We start from the raw sequence: 26,581 nt of genomic DNA, 5'->3' as shown, positions 1-26,581 counted from the left end.
TCCCAAAGACAGCTCGCTCCTGGATGAGGAGCAGCTCCTCTGTTTAGCCTCATGGACAGTCTCTGGAGTCTTCCTCAGGGCCTCCATCTCCCAGACATGGTTTTGCTGGGCCCTAGAATCATCCAACCATAGCAGTAGCAATTGGAGAAGTCGTGGTCAGCACCAATGCACATCTGTTACGGACATCCAGCATCCACAAGCACGGGCCTTGAAATCACTGACCACCGTTTTCTTGGCCGTGGGCTTTTCCATACTATTTTCTCATGGTTTTTTTTTTTGTATTTGTAGAACTTAAAAGTTCTTTCTGAAGGTCCTCCAAGGCATTGTCAAAAAAGAAGCAGCAGCCAGGCAGATAAGGCCCACTAAATGGCCAGAGACACACAAGCTTATGAGTCTCATGAAGCAGTGTGTGTGGGAACTCCAGTTTATGCTCAGTCTTTACTGAGCTCCAAGAGCTGGGTCAGTGTTGGTGCTGTCGGATGACAACGCCCACGTGTTATGGTAAATCCATGCCTGCTGACGGACAGACTCCAGTACGACTTGACTCACTGATCCAGCATTTGCACTTTCTAATCTGCATCTGGCAGATTGAGGTCCACTGTTAACAGCACCTCTCCTTTGAGGTTTAGATTTATTAAGTTTTATATACCGTCACTAAGGACCCATCGTAACGGTTCACAATCGAAATAAAACAAACAGACAGCTAAAATACATCATACAACATTAATAAATCTAAAATACATTATGAAACAGAGTAGGGTGTGAGAACAGAGTGCAATGGGGAGAGCACAAAAATGAGAAAGAAGGAAGGTGAGAAGACATTAATGCATGCATAAAGAGAAAGAAATCAGGGAAAGAAGTGAAAGGGATTCAAGTAAAAGTTTTAGAAATTTGAAAAAATAAAGACAGGAAAGATGAAGACAGACTAGTGAAAGAGCAGCAAAGAAAAATCAAAGTATAAAAAAAGATGTGAAATCACTGATTTTAAGGTGTGCATTTTTGATTCCTGTACAGTTCAGCATAACTGCTGCTTGAGTTAAAGCAAAGGCAGGACTACCAAATGTTCCAGCCTGCCCACCTCTACTACATCCTCCCGCTTTCTCCTGACTTTCGTTGAAGGGCTCGCACACAAGGGGTTCAAGATTTCAGACAGCAGTGTGCTCCCTCCTCACTGACAGCTGTCACTACGAAAGTCTCAAAGTAGCACTTTAGCTACCTGCCCTCAGTTTACCCAAATATAAAAAGAATCACTCTCTCTCTCTCTCAACAGATCTGCAATGTAGTGCATATTCCATGCCTTCTAAAAGCTAATCTGTTTGGTACCCGTTATCTTAATGAAACCAACTTGCACATCACACAACCGCATCACTGAGCAAAATATGTAAATTACTTTCTTTCTACATAATGCCCACCCTTGGCTGACAAGCTTTCATGTCCAACAGGCTGCAGAAATAGTGCGCCTTCCGGGAACGTTAAACACCCTAGAAACCATACTGGGTGCAGACCATGCACACGTCACGCTGCGCCACCCGCAACAGGCCATGTTCAGAGGAGGAATCCAACTGCGGAAACCTTCTCCGAAGCAGAATTAGGTCTGAAGGAAGGCATAGGCAAGGCAGACCCTGTTAGGAGGTGCTCTTTCCAAAAGCACTCGGCTGCAATAAACGCATTAACCTTTTGCTGAGCACGGACCTCTCGGGCAGTTACTAAATCAAGTACATCAGTCACAAATGTGTCCCGACATCCCACCTTGAAACAAGATTTGCATAAAGAGACCGTTAAGTCCCTGTTTGTTTTTAAACATTTTGTGGAGCTGGGTAAGCTTTCTTGGCAACAGAATGGAAAGATAATTGCATTCTTCCTCTGAGCAAAGATCAAAACAAAAAAACAAAACAAAACCAACCTCCCACCATTTCTCCTACTATTGCAGGCAGGAGCAATGCACGACTCCAGTTTTCTCCCACTGCTCTGCGGTAATGAATTTGTGCTTGAGCTGGCTTTTATGCCCATTCATTAATATCTATTTTATTGATTTGTTCTTAAGTCAGAACAGCGTATGCTGGTACAGAGCATGGATCGACCCATCTTAATAGGATCAGAAGTGTTTTGCATTTATTTCCCCCTAAATTTCATTTTCTAATGAATAGTTCTACTCTCTGGCTTGTTGAAATCATTTCGTGGACTCTCCACATCTCTATATTAATTTATTTGTGCTACTTGCAAAAACTACCATCATCCGATACCATAGTAGCCCTGGTCCAACTTTGGAGACTCCAGATGTGCCTGGATGTTTGCTTAATCTTTCGTATTATTCTTTATGGACAGGTGGCTCTGCAGCGCAGGCTAAGACTTGATTTTCTAGGCCTTTAAATGAGTATCGAGAGCGCTAACCTTTAGAGTGAGCTAGGCACTTCTCATTTAATTCGGAGTTTCAGAGTGTGGGAAGAGTCTATAGAGGGGAAAGGAGAGTCTGTCCTAGGTTCTGGATATCGCTTAAGGCCTTTTGGTTCCTCCAGGCCAGAAGCGCCTCCCCTCTTTCAATGGGTGCTAGTGTGTGAAAGGATATTCCTAGGAGAGGATGTAGGGTATGTTATCAAGAGCCCTAGGAGGCAGAATACACACAGCTAGCTGCCAAAGCAATTTCCTGCCAGGGGTGGACTCAGGGCTCACAGGTGAGTAATACCTGGCCTACTTGAGTATTTTTTTCCTACTAGGGCATGTGGTCCTCACAGCAGCAACTGCTTGCAACTCTGGCTTTGTCAATAGCTAAATTAGTTTCATCCAGGAGAATGACCTTTTCTTGATATACTCCTGAAACGTGACGTGTGGTGCCACAAGAGCTTCAGATGGACAATAATCGCCTTACAGGAGTGGCTGCTAGAACAGTACCTACCTTAGGCAGACTTTCTGAAATGATTTTGCGCGATGCTTTACATGTGTCAGCGTGATGCCTGCATGGAGTTCAGATGAAGGACAGGAAGGCAACACGTCTTATTTACACTGAGTTATAAGTTCAGGAGGAGCCTCCGAAAACACATTAAATACCAAATGCCAACTCAGCATGGAAGAAAATACTAGCACAAAAGTATGAACGGGTGGTGGAGGGGATGGCAATTAAGTTTTATCTGCCAAATCAATTATTTAACAAAACACTTCTTAGTGCAACCACATTAAAGATTTCTCTTGCGATCCGAACTCCCTGGCAGAATTCCATGTTCGCACATCATTCATCAGCTGTGGAGTGCTTTCCTGTATGCCATCATGTTTCATTCTTAGAGGTATCACTAAAGATCAACTTTTATGATTAGAAACATGATCCACAAGAGTCAATGTGGTAGCCAAAGTATGATGGCCTAAGACAATAAGTCATTTGGTCTTCTTCTGCAGTCACATTTCTACCTTTTGTAACTACTACAATTATATGTTTTTAGTTCACGCTATTATCTGAGCACAGCTGAATGGGTGCATGCATGGAGCTCTCTCAGTCCGCCCTTGATGGAAAATATAGAATTAATAATACCTTGTGACTAAAAACCAGGCGAGCTTTTGGAAGTCTGGAGACAGCCTCATATAGGTCTTTATGTGGGGCATGGCGTTACTTCGGCCAGATGTTTCCGCAGCCCACTTACTGCAAGTTTAAAAAGAAGAAGAACACACAATCAAGCAAACAAGATACTTTTGCGATAGGCTTTAAATCACACCGAAATGTGACATTTATTTCATACAGAAGATCAAAATAGCAATGCCTTCAATCTGTTAGGCTGTTGGAAAATTGGGGTTTGATAACACGGTTTTATTTCATTTTTCAGAATTTAAATGGGCTTTTACAATTACATAGAAAGTCAAATATAAATATGCTCAGAGGATAAAGCCATATTTTGATTTTTTTTTTTTTTTAAGAAAGACATTAAATAAGAAACAAAGAACACCCTTATAAAAATATAGAACCAGTACAATATAGAAGAATATACTATATACGAATCAGCCCAGTATCCTGGGTCCAAGAGCGGCCAATTCTAGTCACTAGAGGTACCTGGCAGATGCCAAAGGGTGGACCCAAATCTTTGTTGTTCATTTTCGGGGCAAGAGGTGGCTAATAAGGTGGTCTGGACTTTTCCTTCAGGAACCTGTCCAAAGCTCTTTTAAACCCTGCTATGGTAGATGCTTTGACCACATTCTCTGAAAACAGATTCCACAGCTTGATAGTGCATGGAGTGAAAAAAACACTTTTGCAAGTTTGTTACAAACCTGCTCCCCGTTTCAAGGAGTGTCTATAGACTCAGTACATCACCATTCCCTAGCTCCCTGTCCTGCTCCCTCTTGATTTTATGAACTTTCCTCACAGCCCTAGCCTGTTCTTCGTAAGTGAGCCATTCCAGCCCATTTATTTTGGGGGTTGCCCCTCTGTATCTTTTCTAGTTCTGCTACATTTTTTTTTTCGGATGGGGTGGCCAGAACGGCACACAGCACTCAAGGTTCAATTGCATACCACCATGGATGAATATAAAGGCATTACGATATTCCCAATTTTTCTTCTCCATTCCTTTCCAAATACAAGAATAAGATATAGGATTAAATATACTTTCGATATACTATATTATTATGGTACAAACAATGGCAGACATATAGAAGCCGTATACAGATTTTTTTCTATTTTATCATTTAAATATACTGAAAATGTAATTGTTATATAGCAAGTATGTGGAACAAGTAACAGTTTATGAAAATATCTCTATAAATCTTTTGACTGAACAGTTATACCACTCACTACCTATATTTATGATCTAAATTTAAGAAATGTGTAGAAATGAATAAAAAAATATATCAACAATACAAAAGTGTACCCTTCCTATACCCTTTATTCTAATATGTCACTTGTTCAATAGTCTTGTAAATATTCACTCTAGAATCGGTATACAGCTGAACTCAAATTAAATTTGATATTACTTGTGGCAAAATAATTAAGAATTAGGTACAGTGGCTATAAAATTCTACATCCCCTTCCAAGATGTTCACTCTTTATTGTCTTATTAACTGGAAGTAAAATGTATTAAAAAACAGTGTTTGTTACATATATACACACATCTTACCCCACAACTGCCAAGTGAAAATATATTTCAGAATTACTTAGAAAACGAAGAAGAAATAAAAACATGGAATAGCTTGCTTGAATAAGCGTTTATTCCTTAGTATTCCTGAAACAATCCTAAATACAAAAAGCTCTAATGTAGCCAATTACCTTCAAAAGCATGCAGCACTTGTGTTAAATCCAGTTACCTCTCTCTGCTGGGTAATGCATTTCAAAGCAAATGACCCAACCATGAGCACCAAGCAGGCATGAGGATCTCCTGGTAACATGCCTACCTGGTGTGAAGATAGCGGATTTCACACGTAGCCTAGATAGGATTTTAGACAGTGCTGAGAAGGAGCCGGCTGTTGTGGTACATGTGGGCACCAACAACATAGGAAAATGTGGGAGGGAGGTTCTGGAAGCCAAATTTAGGCTCTTAGGTAGAAAGCTTAAATCCAGAACCTCCAGGGTAGCATTCTCTGAAATGCTCCCTGTTCCACACGCAGGTCCCCAGAGGCAGGCAGAGCTCCGGAGTCTCAATGCGTGGATGAGACGATGGTGCAAGGAAGAGGGATTCAATTTTGTTAGGAATTGGGGAACCTTTTGGGGAAGGGGGAGTCTCTTCTGAAGGGATGGGCTCCACCTTAACCAGGGTGGAACCAGACTGCTGGCGCTAACCTTTAAAAAGGAGATAGAGCAGCTTTTAAACTAAATCAAAGGGGAAACCAGTCAGCCACTCAGCAGCACAAGATTCAGAGGGAGGTATCTTCAAAGGATACTAATGATGCATTAGGGCATCCCAACGGAGAGGTTCCAATAATAAGAAAAGTAGACCAACTGCCTATAATTAAAAACTAAGCTGAACTAAAAGATTCCAATTTATTCCTGCCAACTGAACAGCAGAATGTTAATACAAACAAAAAACAAACTTTGAAATGTTTGTATGCTAATGCCAGAAGTCTAAGAAGTAAGATGGGAGAATTAGAATGTATAGCAGTAAATGATGACATAGACTTAATTAGCATCTCAGAGACATGGTGGAAAGAGGATAACCAATGGGACACTGCTATACCGAGGTACAAATTATAATGCACTGACAGAGAGGAGTACCCGGGAGGAGGTGTGGCACTTTAGGTCCGGGATGGCATAGAGTCCAACAGGATAAACATCCTGCATGAGACTAAATGTACAATTGAATCTTTATGGGTAGAAATCCCTTGTGTGTTGGGGAAGACTATAGTGATAGGAGTATACTACCGCCCACCTGGCCAAAATGGTGAGACAGACAGTGAAATGCTAAGAGAAATTAGGGAAGCTAACCAAATCGGTAGTGCAGTAATAATGGGAGACTTCAATTACCCCAATATTGACTGGGTAAATGTATCATCGGGACATGCTAGAGAAATAAAGTTCCTGGATGGAATAAATGATAGTTTTATGGAGCAATTGGTTCAGGAACCAAAAAGAGAGGGAGCCAATTTTAGATCTAATTCTCAGTGGAGCACAGGATTTGGTGAGAAAGGTAACGGTGGTGGGGCCGCTTGGCAGTAGTAATCATAATATGATCAAGTTTGAATTAATGACTGGCAGGGGGACAGTAAGTAAATCCACGGCTCTAGCAATAAACTTTCAAAAGGGAAACTTTATAAAGAATAAAATCAAAAAACATTTAGACAGACATGGTTTAATGGGACACAGCCAGCATGGCTTTACCCAAGGCAAGTCTTGCCTCACAAATCTCCTACATGTTTTTGAAGGGGTGAATAAACATGTGAACAAAGGTGAACCAATAAATGTAGTGTACTTGGATTTTCAGAAGTCATTTGACAAAGTACCTCATGAGAGGCTTCTAGGAAAAGTAAAAAGTCATGGTAAAGGTAGCGATGTCCTTTCGTGGATTACAAACTGGCTAAAAGACAGGAAACAGAGAGTAGGATTAAATGGACAATTTTCTCAGTGGAAGAGAGTGGGCAGTGGAGTGCCTCAGGGATCTGTATTGGGACCCTTACTTTTCAATAGATTTATAAATGATCTGGTAAGAAATACGCTGAGTGAGGTAATCAAATTTGCAGAAGATACAAAATTGTTCAGAGTAGTTAAATCACAAGCAGATTGTGATAAATTGCAGGAAGACCTTCTGAGACTGGAAAATTGGGCATCGAAATGACAGATGAAATTTAATGTGGATAAGTGCAAAGTGATGCCTATAAGGAAAAATAACCCATGCTATAGTTACACAATGTTGGGTTCCATATTAGGTGCTACAACCCAAGAAAGAGATCTAGGCGTCATAGTGGATAACACATTGAAATCGTCGGTACAGTGTGCTGCGGCAGTCAAAAAAGCAAACAATGTTGGGAATTATTAGAAAGGGAATGGTGAATAAAACGGAAAATGTCATAATGCCTCTGTATCGCTCCATGGTGAGACCGTACCTTGGATATTGTGTGTAATTCTGGTTGCCACATCTCAAAAAAGAGAAAATTGCACTGGAGAAAGTGCAGAGAAGGGCAACCAAAATAAGGGGCATGTAATGCCTGCCCTATGAGAAAAGGCTAAGGAATGTTCAGTTTGGAGAAGAGACAACTGAAGATATGATAGAGATTAACAAAATTATGAAAGGACTTGAACAAATTAATGTAAATCGGTTATTTACTCTCTCAGATAATAGAAGGACTAGGGGGCACTCAAAGAAGTTAGCAAGTAGCTCATTTAAAACAAATCAAAGAAAATTCTCTCTCAGTACATAGCTAAGCTCTGGAATTTACTGCCAGAGGATGTGGTTAGTGTAACTGGGTTTAAAAAAGTTTTGGTTAAATTCCTAGAGGAAAAATCCATAAACTGCTATTAATTAATAAGCAATAGTAGCTTGAGATTTATTTAATGTTTGGGTACTTGCCAGATACTTGTGACTTGGATTGGCCACTGTTGGAAACAGGATACTGGGCTTGATGGACCCTTGGTCTGACACAGGATGGCATATCTTATGTAAGGAGCTAACAAAAGTGCTCCAAAACTGTAGAAAGTCACAAATCTGGGGATGGGTATAAAAGAATTGCAAAGTCCCTGAATACCCCTCAGGGCACGGTGAAGATGATTATTAAGACATGGAACTTGCATGGTGCCACCAAAACCTTACTGTTCAATATATTTATAAATGATCTGGAAAGAAATACGACGAGTGAGATAATCAAATTTGCAGATGACACAAAATTGTGCAGAGTAGTTAAATCACAAGCAGATTGTGATAAATTGCAGGAAGACCTTGTGAGACTGGAAAATTGGGCATCCAAATGGCAGATGAAATTTAATGTGGAAAAGTGCAAGGTGATGCATATAGGGAAAAATAACCCATGCTATAATTACACGATGTTGGGTTCCATATTAGGTGCTACAACCCAAGAAAGAGATCTAGGTGTCATAGTGGATAACACATTGAAATCGTCGGTTCAGTGTGCTGCGGCAGTCAAAAAAGCAAACAGAATGTTGGGAATTATTAGAAAAGGAATGATGAATAAAACGGAAAATGTCATAATGCCTCTGTATCGCTCCATGGTGAGACCGCACCTTGAATACTGTGTACAATTCTGGTCGCCGCATCTCAAAAAAGATATAATTGCGATGGAGAAGGTACAGAGAAGGGCTACCAAAATGATAAGGGGAATGGAACAACTCCCCTATGAGGAAAGACTAAAGAGATTAGGACTTTTCAGCTTGGAGAAGAGACGACTGAGGGGGGATATGATAGAGGTGTTTAAAATCATGAGAGGTCTAGAACGGGTAGATGTGAATCGGTTATTTACTCTTTCAGATAGTAGAAGGACTAGGGGACACTCCATGAAGTTAGCATGGGGCACATTTAAAACTAATCGGAGAAAGTTCTTTTTTACTCAACGCACAATTAAACTCTGGAATTTGTTGCCAGAGAATGTGGTTCGTGCAGGTAGTATAGCTGTGTTTAAAAAAGGATTGGATAAGTTCTTGGAGGAGAAGTCCATTACCTGCTATTAGGTTCACTTAGAGAATAGCCACTGCCATTAGCAATGGTTACATGGAATAGACTTAGTTTTTGGGTACTTGCCAGGTTCTTATGGCCTGGATTGGCCACTGTTGGAAACAGGATGCTGGGCTTGATGGACCCTTGGTCTGACCCAGTATGGCATTTTCTTATGTTCTTATGTTCTTATGTCCTAGATCAAGTCATCTCTCCAAACTGGATGACTGAGCAAAACGACTGATCAGGGAGGCAGCCAAGAGACCAATGGCAAATTTGAAAGAGCTACATGGCCAAGACTGGTCAAAGTGAGCATATATCAACAATATCCCAAGCACTTCAGAAATCTGGCCTGTTTGGTAGGGTGGCAAGTATAAAACCACTATCCAAGAAAGCCCACCTTGAATCCCATTCAAAGTATGCAAAGAAACACTTGGGGAGATACTATAGCCATGTGGAAAAATATTTTGTGGCCTGACAAAATAAAACTTTATAGTCTGAATGCAAAGCATTGCATTTGGCACAAACAGCACATCACCCAAAGAACACCATCCATACCATGTAGCATTATGGTGGCAGCATCACTGCAGGGACTAGGACACTTGTCAGGACAGAAGGGACAATGAATAGCAAAAACTACAGAAGAATCCTTGAGGAAAACCTGCCGTCCCGTTGCAAGAAAGCTGAAACTTGGACTGAAGTTCTCCTCTCAGCATGACAACAACCCGGAAGCAGACAGAAAGCTACATTGGAAATATATCCTCGAGTGGAGCAATCCGAGCCCCAACCTCTATTCAATCAAATATCTGTGGCAGGACTTAATTGCTACCTCTCATCGCTCCCGAAGGAACCTGGCAGAGCTCAAGCTGTTTTGTAAAGAGAAAAGTGGTTTAATGCTGACCAATCTAGATGTGCAAAGTTGGAGAAGCTCGATCCCCAGCGACTCACCGCCAAACGTGCTTCCACCAATTATTGACTCAGGGAGGTGGAGACTTGTCCAATTGTTGGACCTCAGTTTTGGGTTGTTTTTTTTTTAGATATATGCTTTGTACACCAATTAAACAACATGTTTGACCCTGAAAAGTGTGCAGATGGGTGGGAAAAACTCCTTATTTAAATTAATGCAAGTCTAATGAACTGACACAACAAAATGTGATAAATGTTTAAGGGGGTGTACACAGTGACTATCGAAAGTCTACTTCCACTATGCTAAACCCCACATACTAAACTTTTATTCAACACACACACACACACAGTATTTACACTTTGGTTCTTACATGACTTCCTACCCAAGGTTCTCACAAAAAATGAAATTACAAACATGCATTACAAACCGGTGCAGCATTACATGTGTGAACCAGTAAAACGCACTACAGATATGGAGATGAAGAAACTGACAAAAGTGACAGCATCATTAATGGAGTAACATAACTGCACTGGTCTGTGAAAGTTCGGTATGCACTGCTTTTCTTCTTGTTCACTGCACAGGAGCTGTTCATCTTTGGAAGAGATCACTGCTGGAATACTGGAGGAAGAGGGGAGTGAGTCCCCTGAATTTCATTGGACACCCAAAGTGCGGCTGTCCCCCGAGGTTCTCTTACTGGACAGAAAAAAACTGTTGCTTGGAATTACTGCAGGTGTTATAGGAAGAACTTAGGTTGCTGGGCCTATAACATCTCGCTTCCCTAAATTTAAGTCTCACCTTCTGGGAACCTTTGGGCCTGTTCTCAGGCAATTTTAAGGACTTATTGTCCCTGTAATGCTTAACCAACTTTTCTAAATCCTCACCAAATAGCAATTTCCCCTTGAACAGAAATGTGAAGATGTGTCTGGCAACCAGTTACACAACCATAACAAGTGCTGAGCAGTCCCTGCAGATGCCATGCCCCTAGCAGAAGTTTGAGTAAGATCATAGACAGCATCCACCACAAAGGCCACTGTCGATTCCAGCCTTTCCACGTCACGCAGAGAGACTCTCATAAGAACATAAAATGAACATAAGAACATGCCATACTGGGTCAGACCAAGGGTCCATCAAGCCCAGCATCCTGTTTCCAACAGTGGCCAATCCAGGCCATAAGAACCTGGCAAGTACCCAAAAACTAAGTCTATTCCATGTTACCGTTGCTAGTAATAGCGGTGGTTATCTTCTAAGTCAACTTAATTAATAGCAGCTAATGGACTTCTCCTCCAAGAACTTATCCAATCCTTTTTTAAACACAGCTATACTAACTGTACTAACCACATCCTCTGGCAAAAAATTCCAGAGTTTAATTGTGTGTTGAGTGAAAAAACTTTCTCCGATTAGTTTTAAATGTGCCACACGCTAACTTCATGGAGTGCCCCCTAGTCTTTGTATTATCCGAAAGAGTAAATAACCGATTCATATCTACCCGTTCTAGACCTCTCATGATTTTAAACATCTCTATCATATCCCCCCTCAGCTGTCTTTTCTCCAAGCTGAAAAGTCCTAACCTCTTTAGTCTTTCCTCATAGGGGAGCTGTTCCATTCCCCTTATTTTGGTAGCCTTTCACTGTACCTTCGCCATTATGTCTTTTTTGAGATTCGGCGACCAGAATTGTACACAGTATTCAAGGTGCGGTCTCACCATGGAGCGATACAGAGGCATTATGACATTTTCCATTTTATTCACCATTCCCTTTCTAATAATTCCCAACATTCTGTTTGCTTTTTTGACTGCCGCAGCACACTGAACCGATGATTTCAATGTGTTATCCACTATGACACCTAGATCTCTTTCTTGGGTTGTAGCACCTAATATGGAACCCAACATTGTGTAACTATAGCATGGGTTATTTTTCCCTGTATGCATCACCTTCCACTTATCCACATTAAATTTCATCTGCCATTTGGATGCCCAATTTTCCAGTCTCACAAGGTCTTCCTGCAATTTATCACAATCTGCTTGTGATTTAACTACTCTGAACAATTTTGTATCATCTGCAAATTTGATTATCTCACTCGTCTTATTTCTTTCCAGATCATTTATAAATATATTGAAAAGAAAGGGTCCCAATACAGATCCCTGAGGCACTCCCCTGCCCACTCCCTTCCACTGAGAAAATTGCCCATTTAATTCTACTCTCTGTTTCCTGTCTTTTAGCCAGTTTGCAATCCACGAAAGGACATCACCACCTATCCCATGACTTTTTACTTTTCCTAGAAGCCTCTCATGAGGAACTTTGTCAAACGCCTTCTGAAAATCCAAGTACACTACATCTACCGGTTCACCTTTATCCACATGTTCATTAACTCCTTCAAAAAAGTGAAGCAGATTTGTGAGGCAAGATTTGCCTTGGGAAAAGCCATGCTGACTTTGTTCCCAGCTGAATTACTCACTGAAATCTGTTAAAACCCATGCAAGGACTGTAAACCGCAGCCTGGAGTACTAAGACAGCCACCTCAAAACAGTTTCAGAACCACTTCTATTCTTCTGTCCATCAAGGCTGTGCTGCCTTCCACTGGAATGGTAGTCTTTGTTTGTAATGGCGGAAACCAAGGCATCAACTTTCTGGTATTTGAACAACTAAATCCCCCCACTGGCAGTGGATATAATGTAGCCATAGCCCTGCCCACATGCAGCCCAACTTCTGATGAGTCCCCATTCCCTGGTGTGAACGGGGAAGTTCTAGTCTGCCATAAAGACCACCCAAAATAGGAGCCCCTCCTTTCACTTCTGGCTCCACCAAGATTAATCGGCTCCAAGAAGGCTTGCACAAGCAATGTGGGCAGCTACCCCTTCCTGAAGTATCATCTCCCTCTGCTGGAGGGTATGAACACTTCTGAAATAAGGAAACCCTATTCCAAGCCCACAGGCTCTCCCCTTGGTCTCTGTGACACTGTGATCTGAAATCTCTCTTTCCAGAGAGCAAAGAGAGAAACAGATTTCTCCAGAGGCTTGGCTTTCCTTAGACAAAAGGCCTCGTGCATTAATAAAATAAATTCTGCTGAAAAACCTGGGGAGGCTGAAGAACCACACCCAAACCATCCTGGTTTGCTAGTGTCATCTCACGACCTGTTCCTCCCCCCCTCCCGCCGGGAGCACTCTTTAAATCTTCCCTGGCTGCCTCGCCAGCCTCTCCTGCGAGTTTACAAGTCGCTGCAGCTGGCCAAGCTAAGCCCCGCTGCACCATCCCCCAAAACTGCGCCTGGCTTGGAAGACTGCCACCAACACTGAATGAGCCTCAAAACAAAATCGCAGCATACTTCTGATGCAGTGCGGCCGCAGTGACCCCTGCAAGTCCCGTGGTGCTTCCCGTGCTCTGACCCAGCAAAAAGTCGGAGGCACTGTGGGCCTTCCTAACTCAGTCTCCCAGGGAACGAAAGATATTGCTAGCAGATGAACCAATCAGCAAGTCAACGCCCCCTGTAATCAGGCTCTCTTTTCTGATTATTTTATATATTTATTTTTAACTTTGCTGGATATATACTTCCCTGCAGGTAGAAGGAAGAGGACCAGCTGCCAGAACCGGGATCCAGATGGCCCTGGCCCAGGGAGGAGAAAGAGACTTCACTCTGAGATAGAATATCCCCTACCAGAGGAGAGGAAGTGACGTCATCCATGCAGATGGCAGCCTAGAATTGTGTCTCCTCTACCTCGAGACAGCATCTACTTGCATCAAGCACTCCAACCGGCTTTAATCTGTGCCCAACAGCCCACGGAATAACGTAAGACCTCACTGATGTCGAGTCGGCGCAAACCGCTTGATTTCAAGAAATACTCTTACCATAAACTCGCGGCGGCTGGCGACTCGCTGGGCAACAACATGGCGGCCGGCAACGAGGAACCTGCAGATACGTTGGAAGAGATGGCGGACGAGCAGCTTGATAACTCAGATTTGCCCACCAAAGCGGATATGAAACGCTGGTTTGAGGAATTGAAACTTGAATTGGCTGCTAATACTGCCGACCTCCGCTCCTCTATTGAGGAACTTAAAGGGGACATTGCTGAGAACGGTCGGCGCTTATTTGAAGTAGAGACCAGGGCGGAAGCGAACAGTGAGGAGGTAAAAGTAACTCGCACCACGCTAACACAAATGCGCTCTGAAGTGGACCAGCTGCAAGAGAAGATCGAAGACCTCGAAAACCGGTCACGGCGGAACAACCTCCGGTTTCGAGGAGTGCCAGAACTCGCGGAATATTTAGACTGCACAGCCGTGGTGACTCAACTCAGTGCCATGCTGCTTACAGCAGGGGAGACGGCCCAGACGCAGGCGGGAGAGGAGGAGGTCAAAATAGTCCGGGCACACCGCGTTTTGGGGCCCGCGGGTTAACAACTTACCCAGAGACATCATTGCCTGCTTTCAGGACTTTGTTCTCAAAGATAAATTAGCTGGTATCGCCCGCAAACAAAATAAATGGCAATGGCAAGGGCACGAGATAATGATTTTTATAGATCTCTCGCCGGTGACCATTAAAAAAAGGAGGGACTTCAAGCCAGTTACGGAGCTTCTGCGGAGGGAAGACATCCGTTATCGATGGCTGTTCCCCTTTGGGATATCTTTCTCAGTAAAGGGTGACTTACATCGTGTGAAAACCCCCCTCAGAGGCCTCTCAAGTTTTACTGGAGGCGGGATACGGCGTGATCGTGGGGCTTCCGGCGCCCCCCAAGCCCTCAGCGCATAAAGATGACCCCCCCCAGATGGCAAAAGAGTGAATCGAGGGGACAAGAGGCTGCGGCGGAATCCGGACAAAGATCCACAGAGCTGAGGATACCCAGGCGGGCCACCGCACTACAGTTCTACGCTCTTAAGGGGCAGGGAACGCCGTTCCTGGCGCAGTGTTTGACTAGCGCGGTGTCCTTTTGTCGTTACAATTCTATTGCCTACGAGCCTGGCCAAGATGGGGCAGCTTTCTTCAATCTTTGTTCTGTTTTTTGCTGTTTAGTAGTTAGTAGGGCTGCCTCAAGGGTGTCAGGCTCGAGTTAGTTGATATTTACTACTCAGGAGTGCTTGTATGCTTACTTTAGCAATATAATCAGGTTGTTACCTGTCGGAGGGGGCAGACTTCTGCTGGAATGATTTTGTCCTCCCACATACATATGGTATGATCCTTGGTTAAGGAACATGCTGTAAGGGGGGTGGGGAAGCGGGGAGGGAACATGGAGGTGAGCTCACAATATCAAGTGTTTCACAGATGGGGAATTGGGAGATATTTCTCTGGATGGCAGGCTCGATATGCATCATTGTTATGTTCCATGTCAGTCACTTTTACGTGTAATACTACATTGCTATGACGACCATCACTATCCAGTCCCTTAATGTTAAGGGGCTTAACACTCCTCTAAAGCGGCAGTCCCTATTTTCAGATTTGGCCCAGCGCAATATCACGATTGCATTGTTACAGGAAACGCATCTAAAAAAACGATATGAGCGCCTGCTTCGAAATAGTAATTTCCCTGGGCAGTACTGGGCTGCACGGCCGTTAGCGCACAAATACCTAGGGGTGGGTATCCTTATCCATAAAGATCTCCACTATGAATATATAGCGGATTATCCAGACCCCGAGGGTAGATATGTTATGGTGATCGTGGTCATTGCTGGTGTAAAATACTCCATACTCAGTGTTTATGCTCCCAATGCTTCCCAGGATATTTTTCTGGACCGCTTATCTCAGTTTATTGAACACAGTGCTGAGGGTCACCTCATAATAGGAGGGGACTTCAATTTAACTACTAACCCTCGGCTAGATAACTCTAATGGGAGTTCACAAAACAAGCGGAGGGAGCGCCAGAGTTTTCATAGCTTCCTCAGACGTTATAACTTGATTGATACCTGGCGGGTTTGGCACCCGAAACAGAGAAATTATACCTTTTATTCTAGAGCGCATAAGACATATTCTAGAATCGATTACTTGCTGGTTGATAAAGGTTGCTCCAACCAGGTTACCCAACCGGCTATAGGGGCTATTACATGGTCGGATCATGGCCCCGTGCCTTTACAGATGGCTGTTTTGGCCTATGACAGGGGTCTCTGTTACTGGAAGATTAATGATAGCCTGTTAGAGGATGAAGAATTCTGTGCTCTTTTATATTCCGATATTCAGGAATACCTACTAATTAATGATACTCCAGGTGTGTCCCCGACTACGCTTTGGGACTGCCTTAAGGCTGTTCTCAGGGCAAACTCATAGCTCGAGGGGCATATATTAAAAGCAAAAACAGCGGGATAAAATGGAGACCATCCAGCACTTACAAAGGCTGGTGCATGATCACTCCAGAACGGGAGACCCTTGCATTTTGAAGCAACATGGATCAATTACGTATGCATTTGGTGGACATAGAGGCGGCGCAGGTCGCTTTTCAGCTAGAACGAGTAAACAGCTTTTCTATGAAGGTGGGAATAAGGCGGGGCGGAATTTGGCACGCAAGCTGAAGGCTAGACAAGCCCACCTTAATATGGTAAAGGTAAAAGACGAGCGGGGGGAAATTCTTACTTCCAATACGGACATAAGACAACGATTTACGAGATTTTATTCTAAATTATACGCCTCTAATTCTCAGATACGCCCGGAAGCGATTGCCGAATACTTACAATCCATTCCGTTACCACAGATATCCATGGCAGACCAAAAATTTCTAACCCGTGATATCACTGCTGCAGAGGTCCTGTGGGAGATTAAATCACTAAAAGTGGGCAAATCTCCAGGCTTGGACGGGTTTTAATGCTGTATTTTATAAAAAATTTGCTGCCCTTTAGTGCCACCCCTAGTACAATTGTTCAACTCGTTACCAGATCAGTGTTCCTTGTCCAGGGAGGCCAATTTGGCTGGCGTGACCCTGATAGCCAAGCCTGGGCGTGACCCCACAGTCTGCGGTTCCTATCGCCCCATTTCCTTAATCAACTTGGACTTGAAACTCCTGGCGAAAATATTAGCTCACAGGCTTAACACCTTCCTCCCTGAGTTGGTTAACCCGGACCAGTCGGGATTTATACCAGGCCGGATGGCCTCCGACAATGTCCGTAAGGCTGTTGATGCTATATGGTGGGCGAGATCCCAGCACGTACCTATGACACTTTTAGCCGTCGACGCCGAAAAGGCCTTCAACCTGGTACATTGGCCTTTCTTGTTCCATACCCTGCGAAAGTTTAACTTAGGGGATAAATATATTCGGTGGATTTCAAAATTATACGAGGCGCCCACTGCTTGCTTAAAGATCAATGGGGGATACTCCCACCCTTTTGCCGTCCAAAGGGGGACGCGGCAGGGGTGCCCCCTATCACCCCTCCTATTTGCCCTTTTCTTGGAACCCTTCACGTATAGGGTCAGGAACAACACAAGCATATTGGGGGTCCGGGTTGGTGAGTTCTCCTCCAAACTGTCACTTTTTGCGGACGACTTGCTGTTTACCATTACTGAACCGCTGACTTCACTAAGGGCGATCTCCTCGGAACTTCATGCTTTCAGCGTAGTTTCAGGCTTTACTATTAACTGGGGAAAATCTGAACTCTTAAATATATCCCTGACTCCCGAGACGGTAACCCAGATCACTCAGCAATTCCCATTTCGCTGGGCTAAACAACAGCTTAAATACCTGGGAGTGTACTTGGGGGTGAGTACTGATCTTTTTCAGCTAAATTATCCGCCTTTGCTGGCAAAAATCTATAAAGACCTCGAAGAATGGGATCGCTATCATATCTCCTGGATGGGGAGACTAGCGGTCCTAAAAATGAATATTTTGCCCAGGTTACTATATTTGTTTCAAACATTGCCCATTGCCATTCCCCCCAAGCTTCTGGACAAATGGCAAAAGCGGCTGAACAAATATTTATGGCAGGGCAAGAAGTCTAGGATTGCTAAAGAGACCCTATATTTACCACGCTCACAGGGGGGTCTGGGTATGCCTCACCTTGCTCGGTACCTAGGGGCAGCCCAGCTCAAAGCGGCAGTTGATTGGCATAGTACTAAGCACTGTCAGCCATGGGTTCAACTGGAGCAGGCGCTCCTGGGGAAGCTACCTATAGGAGCTTTATTATGGCAACGGAGGGCTACCTGGATGCCAGAGGTCATACTCCCTGAGTCTGTAGAGGTTACTCTTTCCACATGGCGCCAATGGAAAAACAACCCTGGTGGGCATGCAACTACCTTTCAAGCACATACTTATTTCATAACAAAGATTTTCGGCCAGCTGGTCACCCACAGGCCTTCTCCCATTGGATTCAGCAGGGTATTACACAATTTGCACATATTTGGGCACCGGGAGGGCTGACCCACTTTCCCACTCTCAGAGATAGATTCCAGCTCTCTACGGCGGACCACTTTAAATATTTACAGGTCAGACATTTCGTACACAGATCTCAAGTGGAAAGAGATCTGGCAAAGGGTATCCTTACATTTGAAAATATGTGTCGCCACGCTGATAAAGTTGACAAACATATTTCTAACATCTATGGCTTGCTGAGTGGCAGATTTAATATGTTGGCGTCCCATATAAAAGCTTGGCAATCAGATTTACAATGTGATTGGACTGGGGAGGACTGGCTACGAGTTTTTCAGGGACTACGGAAAGGGTTAATTTCCGCCCAGCACATCGAGAACGGCTATAAACTGTTTTTTAGGGTGGTACATCACTCCCACTCAGATACAGCATATGGTGCCGAGCTCCAGTGGCTTATGTGGAAGCAATGTCAGGGAAGGGGTACCTTCTTTCACCTTTGGTGGACCTGTCCCAGGATTACTCAGCTGTGGACAACGGTTTCTACTTGGATTACAACAATTTTGAACATTCAAATTCAGTTGACTCCATCGCAAGCACTGCTAAATGAAGACAGGAAAGATGGTTACCGATTTCACGACTATTTTATTAAATATGTGGTTACAGCAACGAGATGTCTTATAGCACTCCATTGGAAGGACACCAGAGTTCCCACCTTACAGATGGTACAAATCTCGGTGAGAAATGTGTACAGCTTGGGGCGCATCACAAGCATACAAGAACAAATCTCTTTCTTCCAATTTTTATAAGACATGGGACTCTATGAACGCTGGCTCGCAGGCTTACTCTGGCTGAATGCCGGCCTTGCAGACTTGGACACAATTTTACATATGGACGATGGAGCAGGTACAGCCTATTTGGAGCTCTCAGTATATACTGGAGGAGTGGGGGCTAGTCCATCCATCCGACGGGTCCTGTCGAGATCTGCCTTTATAATGTGACCTATTTCCTGATTCACCCTTAATGCTTCCACTTCCACGTTGCTTACTGGAGTTGTCTGCACACCTCTATGGGGGGAGGGAGGGCAACTAGGGATTCTACTTTTATAATGGCATCTATTGTTGTTACAGAATGCTTACAATGCTGATTATGATTTCCATTTGATTTGTTCTGTACCTAGTGGATTATGTATAAGGTTTTTCAATGTTTGCCATAAAATTTAAATTAAAAAAAAAAAAAAAAAAAAAGAATATCCCCTACCAGGAACTGGACTCAACTCTCGAGCCCAGGGAAGAAAAGGAGCCAGACTCCAGGCTGTGACAGGAGGGGAACCAATACCACTGGCTTTCTTATCTCATCCTAAACCTAGGACCAAGCTACAAGAAGGGCTCCCCGACTCCCTCCGTTCTGCCACTCAAGGGAACTTGCTATGAGCAATTTGTCTCCTAAACCCCTACGCTGCAGGATTCAGCATCTCTAACATCTACTGAGGACAGAGAAATACTGAAGTGCCCCCTGAGGGGTAACGTCAAAGAATTTGAATCTTCTCAGGTCTCCATTTGTTGGCCGGGGGGGGGGGGGCATGAAACCCAGGCATAATGGACTGGTCAGGAGCGATAAGGAAATTGCCTTCCATATTAACAGAAATACACTAATGATTATCCTGGAGTCCTTGCTAAATAACAACATTAAAACACAGAGCGACGGCTAAACAGAAGTCTTTAAAATAAACCAGGCAAATTCAACATCTGCTTTGCAAATTCTCAGAGTTTTCATTTTAAAAGCAGTTAGCTCTAAAGCTATCCAGCTGACATCTTTACCTGTTTTCTAATCCTAAAAGCACCCTAACACTATAACAGCAGCACAGGTGAATGTCTTACTAAACAGACACTTTATAATACTTACAATGTCCATGCATTCATTCACTCATGTTACCTAGCAGGGACACTTTTTGCTAGCATAATAATGTTTATAGTTGTTTATAGTTGAACCTAGCTAGTTTGTTTTTTTCTTATTTACTTAGACCAATTTTTTGTTTTCTGTTCCAAGATTTGTTCCATGTAAACTGCCCCCCGGCAGTAGTTATTACTGTTAACTGTGAACCGGAGTGATATGTATTGTATACAGGAACTCCGGTATATAAAAACCATAAATAAATAAATAAATAAATACTACAAATATTCATTACTTAACCAGTGGCAGCTAATAGCATCATAAGAACATAAATGCCATTCTACATCAGACAAAGGTCCACAGAGGCCGGTAGTCAATCCAGGTTGCAAGTAGATCTATTTCCTGTAACTCATGCCCAGGGAAAATAGCAGCTTTCTTTAATCTACCTGGCTAATAATGTGTTTATTTTATTTATTTAAGGGTTTTTTATATACCGCGGCATGTTGGGAAACATCACCTCGGTTTACAGAGAACATTAAATTAGCAACAAGCTTTACAATCCACATCAGTTTACAAAGAACATTAAATTAGCAACAATCTATATGATCTAGCAATTATAGAATGGTACATATCGGATAAAAATTAAAACTATAAACTAACATAATACACATATTTACAATATTGGAATAAGGAACGGGCGATGGAGATTGCTTGAGAGTCAGGCATTAATATACAGGTTAGAAGATAGATTATTCTTTGCAATAGTAAGAGTCTTGCACGTATATAGGGTGTGTTTAGTGATATTGAAAGAACCGTGTAGTATGAGAGATATTATTGGATATGTGTCATAAAAGTCATATTATTAGTAGGGGAAGTGTTCATAAATTGTAGGCTTGTTTGAACAGCCAGGTTTTCATGTTCTGTTTAAATTCTTGTAGCAGGGCTCTTGGCGCAGATCTGTGGGCATTTTGTTCCAAATGTTGATTCCAGCTATCGTAAATGATCGGTCTCTCGTAGATGCATATTTTATATGTTTAGCGATGGGATACAGAGTTTAGCTTGGTGTATTTTTCTTATGGGCTGTCTGATGTATAGAATGTAAAAATGATCAGAGAGCCAATGCATATCTTGGTTATATAATGATTTGTGCATAAGAGTAAGAGTTTTGAATAATATCCTCGATGAGATCGGAAGCCAATGGAGGAATTGGTAGAGCGGAGTGATGTGTTCGTGGCAGTGTGTGTTCATAAGCAGGCGAGCAGCTGCATTTTGTAGCATCTGTAGTGGTTGAAGAGAGTTTTTTTGGGAGGCCTAGTAAAATGGAATTGCAGTAGTCCAATTTCGATAATATAGTAGCTTGTAGTACAGTCCAGAAGTCTTGTGAGTGTAGGAGAGATTTGATCCTTTTCAATGTGTGAAGTTTATAGAAACCATTTTTGACGGTGGAAGTAATAAATTTTTTAGGGTGAATTGTTTGTCAATAATAACACCCAGGCTGCGGACTTGTTGTAAGTTGTGTTGGTCAGATAGGGATTGTATATTAGGGCTAGAATGTATGTTGTTTTGTGACAAAATAATGAGAAGCTCTGTTTTGTTGGTATTTAATGCTAAAGAGTTTTCTGTTAGTAGCTTCTTAATGTCCGCTAGTGCAGTATTCCAGGTTTTGAGAGCGTTGGGTAGGGAGCCATTGATTGGGATTAAGATCTGCACATCATCTGCCATATATCTGTTCCTTGGTTCCATGTAGAGCCCCCTTTCTCTATTGGGCAGTTCATCGTTTTATGTAAACCGGAGTGATTTGTAGTTCTTACAAGAACTTCGGTATATAAAAATTAAAAATAAATAAATATATGAAGTGTGGCAGACCCAGATTGGATCAACAGTTGACAGAGTGGAGTGAGGATTATATTAAAAAGAGATGAGAGAGAGAGGAACCTTGGGGTACTCCTTGTAGCAGACTTTGGGTTTGGATTCATGTTGGCCGATTCTCACACTGTACTTTCTGTCGCTCAGAAAAGATTTTAGCCAACATAGGGCAGTGCCAGTAATGCCAATTTGTGAGAGGTGAGTTAAGAGTATTGTGGTTGACAGTGTCAAATGCCGAGGAAATGTCCAGCAGGGCAAGTATAAAAGAGTGACCAGAGTCTAATGCTTTTAGAATTGTATCGGAGAGTGTTAAGAGAAGAGTTTCGGTACTATTGGTACTTACGGAATCCATATTGGGGCTGGGGAGAGCAATTGATTTTCATCCAGGTATTCAGTGAGTTGTTTGTTTGATGATTTTCTCTAAAATTTTGGATAGGAAAGGTAGATTTGGGTCCAAATTTTGTTTCTTCAGTGTAGGTTTTATTATGGCGTGCTTGAGTTGTGGGGGGTACAATTCCAGAGGTGATTGATTTGTTAAGAATCTTGGTTATGTGTAATGTAATTCTTGAAGGAAAGGCGAGAAGTGTTTTTGTAGGCATGATGTCAAAAGGGTGCATTGCTGGTTTCATTTTCTTGAGAATACCTTCAATTTCTAGTGTCGTTGAGGTTCGAATTTTGACAGGGAAGCTGAACAGTGAATGTGTAGTGTAGGTGGATTCTGGGCGGGAAAAATAGAGATGTTAGAAGGGGGGGGGGGGAGGTAGAGATACTATTCATAAGTGTTATGGACTTTTCCTCTAGGAACTTGTTCAAACCTCTTTTAAACCCCGCGATGCTGGTTACCTTGACCACGTCCACTGGCAACAGATTCCATTGCTTGATTGTGCGTGGCGTGAAAAAGTACTTCTCCTATGAACAGTATTTCACTATTTGTTTGAAATCTGCTGGTTGTTAGCTTCATGGAACATCCCTTTGTTTTCGTATTATATCGTCCCACCCCACTTATAATTTCATAAACTTCTATCATGTCCTCCCTCAGCTGTCTCTTTTCTAAGCTGAAGAGCCCTCGCCTGCATAGCCTATCATAGGAGAGTCATTCCATCCTCTCTATCATTTCTGTCACCCCTCTTGCACCTTTTCTAGTTATGCTAGGGTCTTTTTTTGAGAAGGGGTGACTAGAAATGCAAATAATACTCAAAATGCGGTTGCACATGGCTCGATATGGAGGCAATATGATATTTTACGTTTTATTCTCTATTCCTTTTGGATCATTCCTAACATTCTATTTGCATTTTGACCGCCGCTGCACACAGAGCCGAGGGAGATCGATATATTGTCCACAAGAACTCCAAGGTCCTTTTCCTGAGTGGTGACTCCTAACATGGAACTCAATATTGTGTACCCATAGTTAGGATATTTTTCCCCTCTGTTGCATCACGTTGCACTTTTCCACATTAGGCAACTGAATAGCAGGTGAAATTTAATCTTGTCTCACATGGTCCCGCCACAGTAACTCGCAATCTGCTGCTGTTTTAACAACTTTGAATAATTTTATGTCATCTGATCACCTCACTTGTTCCCTCTTTCAAACTGTTTATGCCTATGTTAAAGAGCACAGGGTCCAGTACTGATCCCTGTGGGACTCCACAAACGACCTTTCTCTATTTGGAAAACTGACCATTTAGGGCCTCATTTTCCAAGCACTTTACCGCGTGCGAATGCAAATTAGTCATTTGGTATTCAGGGGGCGGAGCATATGTAAAGCGGGAACCTGTGTATCGTGTGCGGCGAAACAGCCGCAGTGTTAGCGTGGCTGCTAGCGCGGCTATAACTACAACTCCCAACCTCGCGTTATGGACTGCGCTACGGTCCAGAAAAGGAGTATCGCCATCCCACGATACCTCCAGACAGCCTGTTTCATAGGAGAGAGAGAGAGAGAGAGAGAGAGAGAGAGAGAGAGCGCGAGAGAAAAAGAGAGAGGAGAGAGAGAGAGAGAGAGAGATAGAGAGAGCAGAGAGAGAGAGAAGAGAGCATAGAGAGAGGAGATAGAGAGAGAGAGGACTTACTATAGTGCCTATGCCCTACATAGGTATTTCAATCCCTATGGGAGGGCTACCTACTTAACTCGGGGTGGGGATTAGGTATGAGCGTCGGGGGTTGGGGGCCACTTTCGCATTCCACATGAGACCTACAGACAGAACAGTGGTCTCTAGTGCAGATTTGCTGGCCGTCGGAGTGAGGACGCTCACTCCAAGCGGAGATTTGGCCAACATTCTCTCCACCTAGCATGTTGTTGCCCAGGTAGAGTGTCCATCAAGCTAGGTAGAGAGAACGTTGCCCAAACCACTTCTTGGAGTGAGCGTCCTCACTCCGACGGCCAGCAAATCTGCCACTAGAGGACCACTGTTCTGTCCGTAGGTCTCATGTGGAATGCGAAAGTGGCCCCCAACCCCCGACGCTCATACCTAATCCCCACCCCGAGTTAGTAGGTAGCCCTCCCATAGGGATTGAAATACCTATGTAAGGCATAGGCACTATAGTAAGGCCCCCCCCGGGAGCCTGAAACAGGCTGTCTGGGACTATCGTGGCAAATATCGTGCACCGCGATAAAAGAAAACCGGCAAATATCGTTGCACCCGCGATAAAAGACTTAAAGAATCATCGTGCAGTGGGAAAACATCGCGTGCGGCGCTAATGTTTTCGCGAATGGCGAAAACATCGCCGCACACGATGTGTTACCAATGCGATATTGGAAAATAAGGCCCTTAGTCTCACCCTCTGTTTCCTGCCTTTTAAACAGTTACCAATCCACAACAGTACACTGCCTCCTATTCTGTGACTTTTTAAATTTCCAGAGTCTCTGCCTTTTGAAAATCCAAATACACTATATCAACTAGATCACCTTTATCTACATATTTATTTACACCTTAAAAAAAATCTAAAAAAGACTTCCCATTGCTAAAACCATGTTTGACTCTTCCCCATTAAGCCTTTATTATCGATATTGCCAGTGATTTTATTTTAAGAATGATTTCTGAAATTTACCCAGCACCAATTTCAGGCTCACCAGTCTATGGTTTGCCACATCACCTCTGGAGCCCTTTTTAAAAATCTGTGTCACATTGGCCACCTTCCAGACTTCAGGTATTGCAGCTGTTTTAAATGATAAGTTACAGATTACTAGTAATAGGTTAGCAATTTCATGATTTAGTTCTTTTAGAACTCTGGGATGTATGCCCTCAAATAGATAGGAATAACTCAAACCATTCAAACTAACAGAACTCAATCTGTTGCATGGGCCAACAAATCATCCAAACTCTGATCTCACCAGTGGAGTGCCCTCACGGCTCGATCCTTTCCCCAATCCTTTTCAATATTTTCATCCAGCCTGAGACCTTATTCAGTCTTTCAACACTGAATGCCATCTATTTGCTGATGACATCCAACCTGCATCAAAAATGGGGCCTGACCAAACTTCATCCATTGCCAACCTCAATGATCATCTGACACCAGTAGCCCAATGGCTTAATGACCACAAGCTAAACCCCTCCAAATCTGAAAACCTCTGACTCAGTAGAGTAGACTACGATCACTGTTAGATACTCCGTTAGATCCTTAGAAGTCAGTATGTGGCCTAGAGGTCCAGCTCAACCAAACCTCACCATGGATTCTCACATCGCTACGATGGTAAGGACCTCCTTTATGTGCTAGATCCAACTGCACAACTATCATGATAAACAACTTCACCACAGTAATCCATGTAGTAATCGCCCGCCGACTTGACTACCGCAACTCCCAATTTAATGGCATCATACACTAAGAACATGCCATACTGGGTCAGATCAAGGGTCCATCAAGCCCAGCATCCTGTTTCCAACAGTGGCCAATCCAGGCTATAAAAACCTGGCAAGTACCCAAAAACTAAATCTATCCCATACTACTGTTGCTAGTAATAGCAGTGGCTATTTTCTAAGTCAACTTATTAGCAGGTAATAGACTTCTCTGCCAAGAACTTATCCAATCCTTTTTTAAACCCAGCTACACTAACTGCACTAATCACATCCCCTGGCAACAAATTCCAGAGTTTAATTGTGTGTTGAGTGAAAAAGAACTTTCTCTGATTAGTTTTAAATGTGCCACATGCTAACTTCATGGCATGCCCCCTAATCCTTCTATGATCCGAAAGAGTAAATAACCGATTCACATTTACCCATTCTAGACCTCTCATGATTTTAAACACCTCTATCATATCCCCCCCTCAACCGTTTCTTCTCCAAGCTGAACAGTCCTAACCTCTTTAATCTTTCCTCATAGGAGAGCTGTTTCATCCCCTTTATCATTTTGGTTGCCCTTCTCTGTACCTTCTCCATTTCTATTATATCTTTTTTGAGATGCGGCAACCAGAACTGTACACAGTATTCAAGGCATGGTCTCACCATGGAGCGATACAGAGGCATTATGACATTTTCCATTTTATTCACCATTCCCCTTCTAATAATTCCCAACAATGTTTGCTTTTTTGACTGCTGCAGCACACTGAGCTGACAATTTCAATATATTATCCATTATGACGCCAAGTTC

The 26,581-nt window shown here is 43.0% G+C and overlaps 1 protein-coding gene across 2 annotated transcripts in view; it reads right to left on the bottom strand.

The window, feature by feature from the left end:
- TDP1 (tyrosyl-DNA phosphodiesterase 1) overlaps positions 1-26,581 on the bottom strand; it is a 298,041-nt gene that overhangs the window by 175,793 nt on the left and 95,667 nt on the right. For both annotated transcript variants that reach the window (XM_029597773.1, XM_029597774.1), the window contains one exon: positions 3,521-3,628. In XM_029597773.1, the coding sequence (XP_029453633.1) occupies positions 3,521-3,628 (108 nt within the window). The remainder of the gene's footprint in view (positions 1-3,520; positions 3,629-26,581) is intronic.

The sequence above is a fragment of the Rhinatrema bivittatum genome, chromosome 4 (assembly GCF_901001135.1).
Source record: "Rhinatrema bivittatum chromosome 4, aRhiBiv1.1, whole genome shotgun sequence".
In the NCBI taxonomy this organism is placed as follows: domain Eukaryota; kingdom Metazoa; phylum Chordata; class Amphibia; order Gymnophiona; family Rhinatrematidae; genus Rhinatrema; species Rhinatrema bivittatum.
The sequence above is the reverse complement of the archived record's forward strand: the minus strand, read 5'-3'. Positions and strand labels throughout refer to the sequence as shown.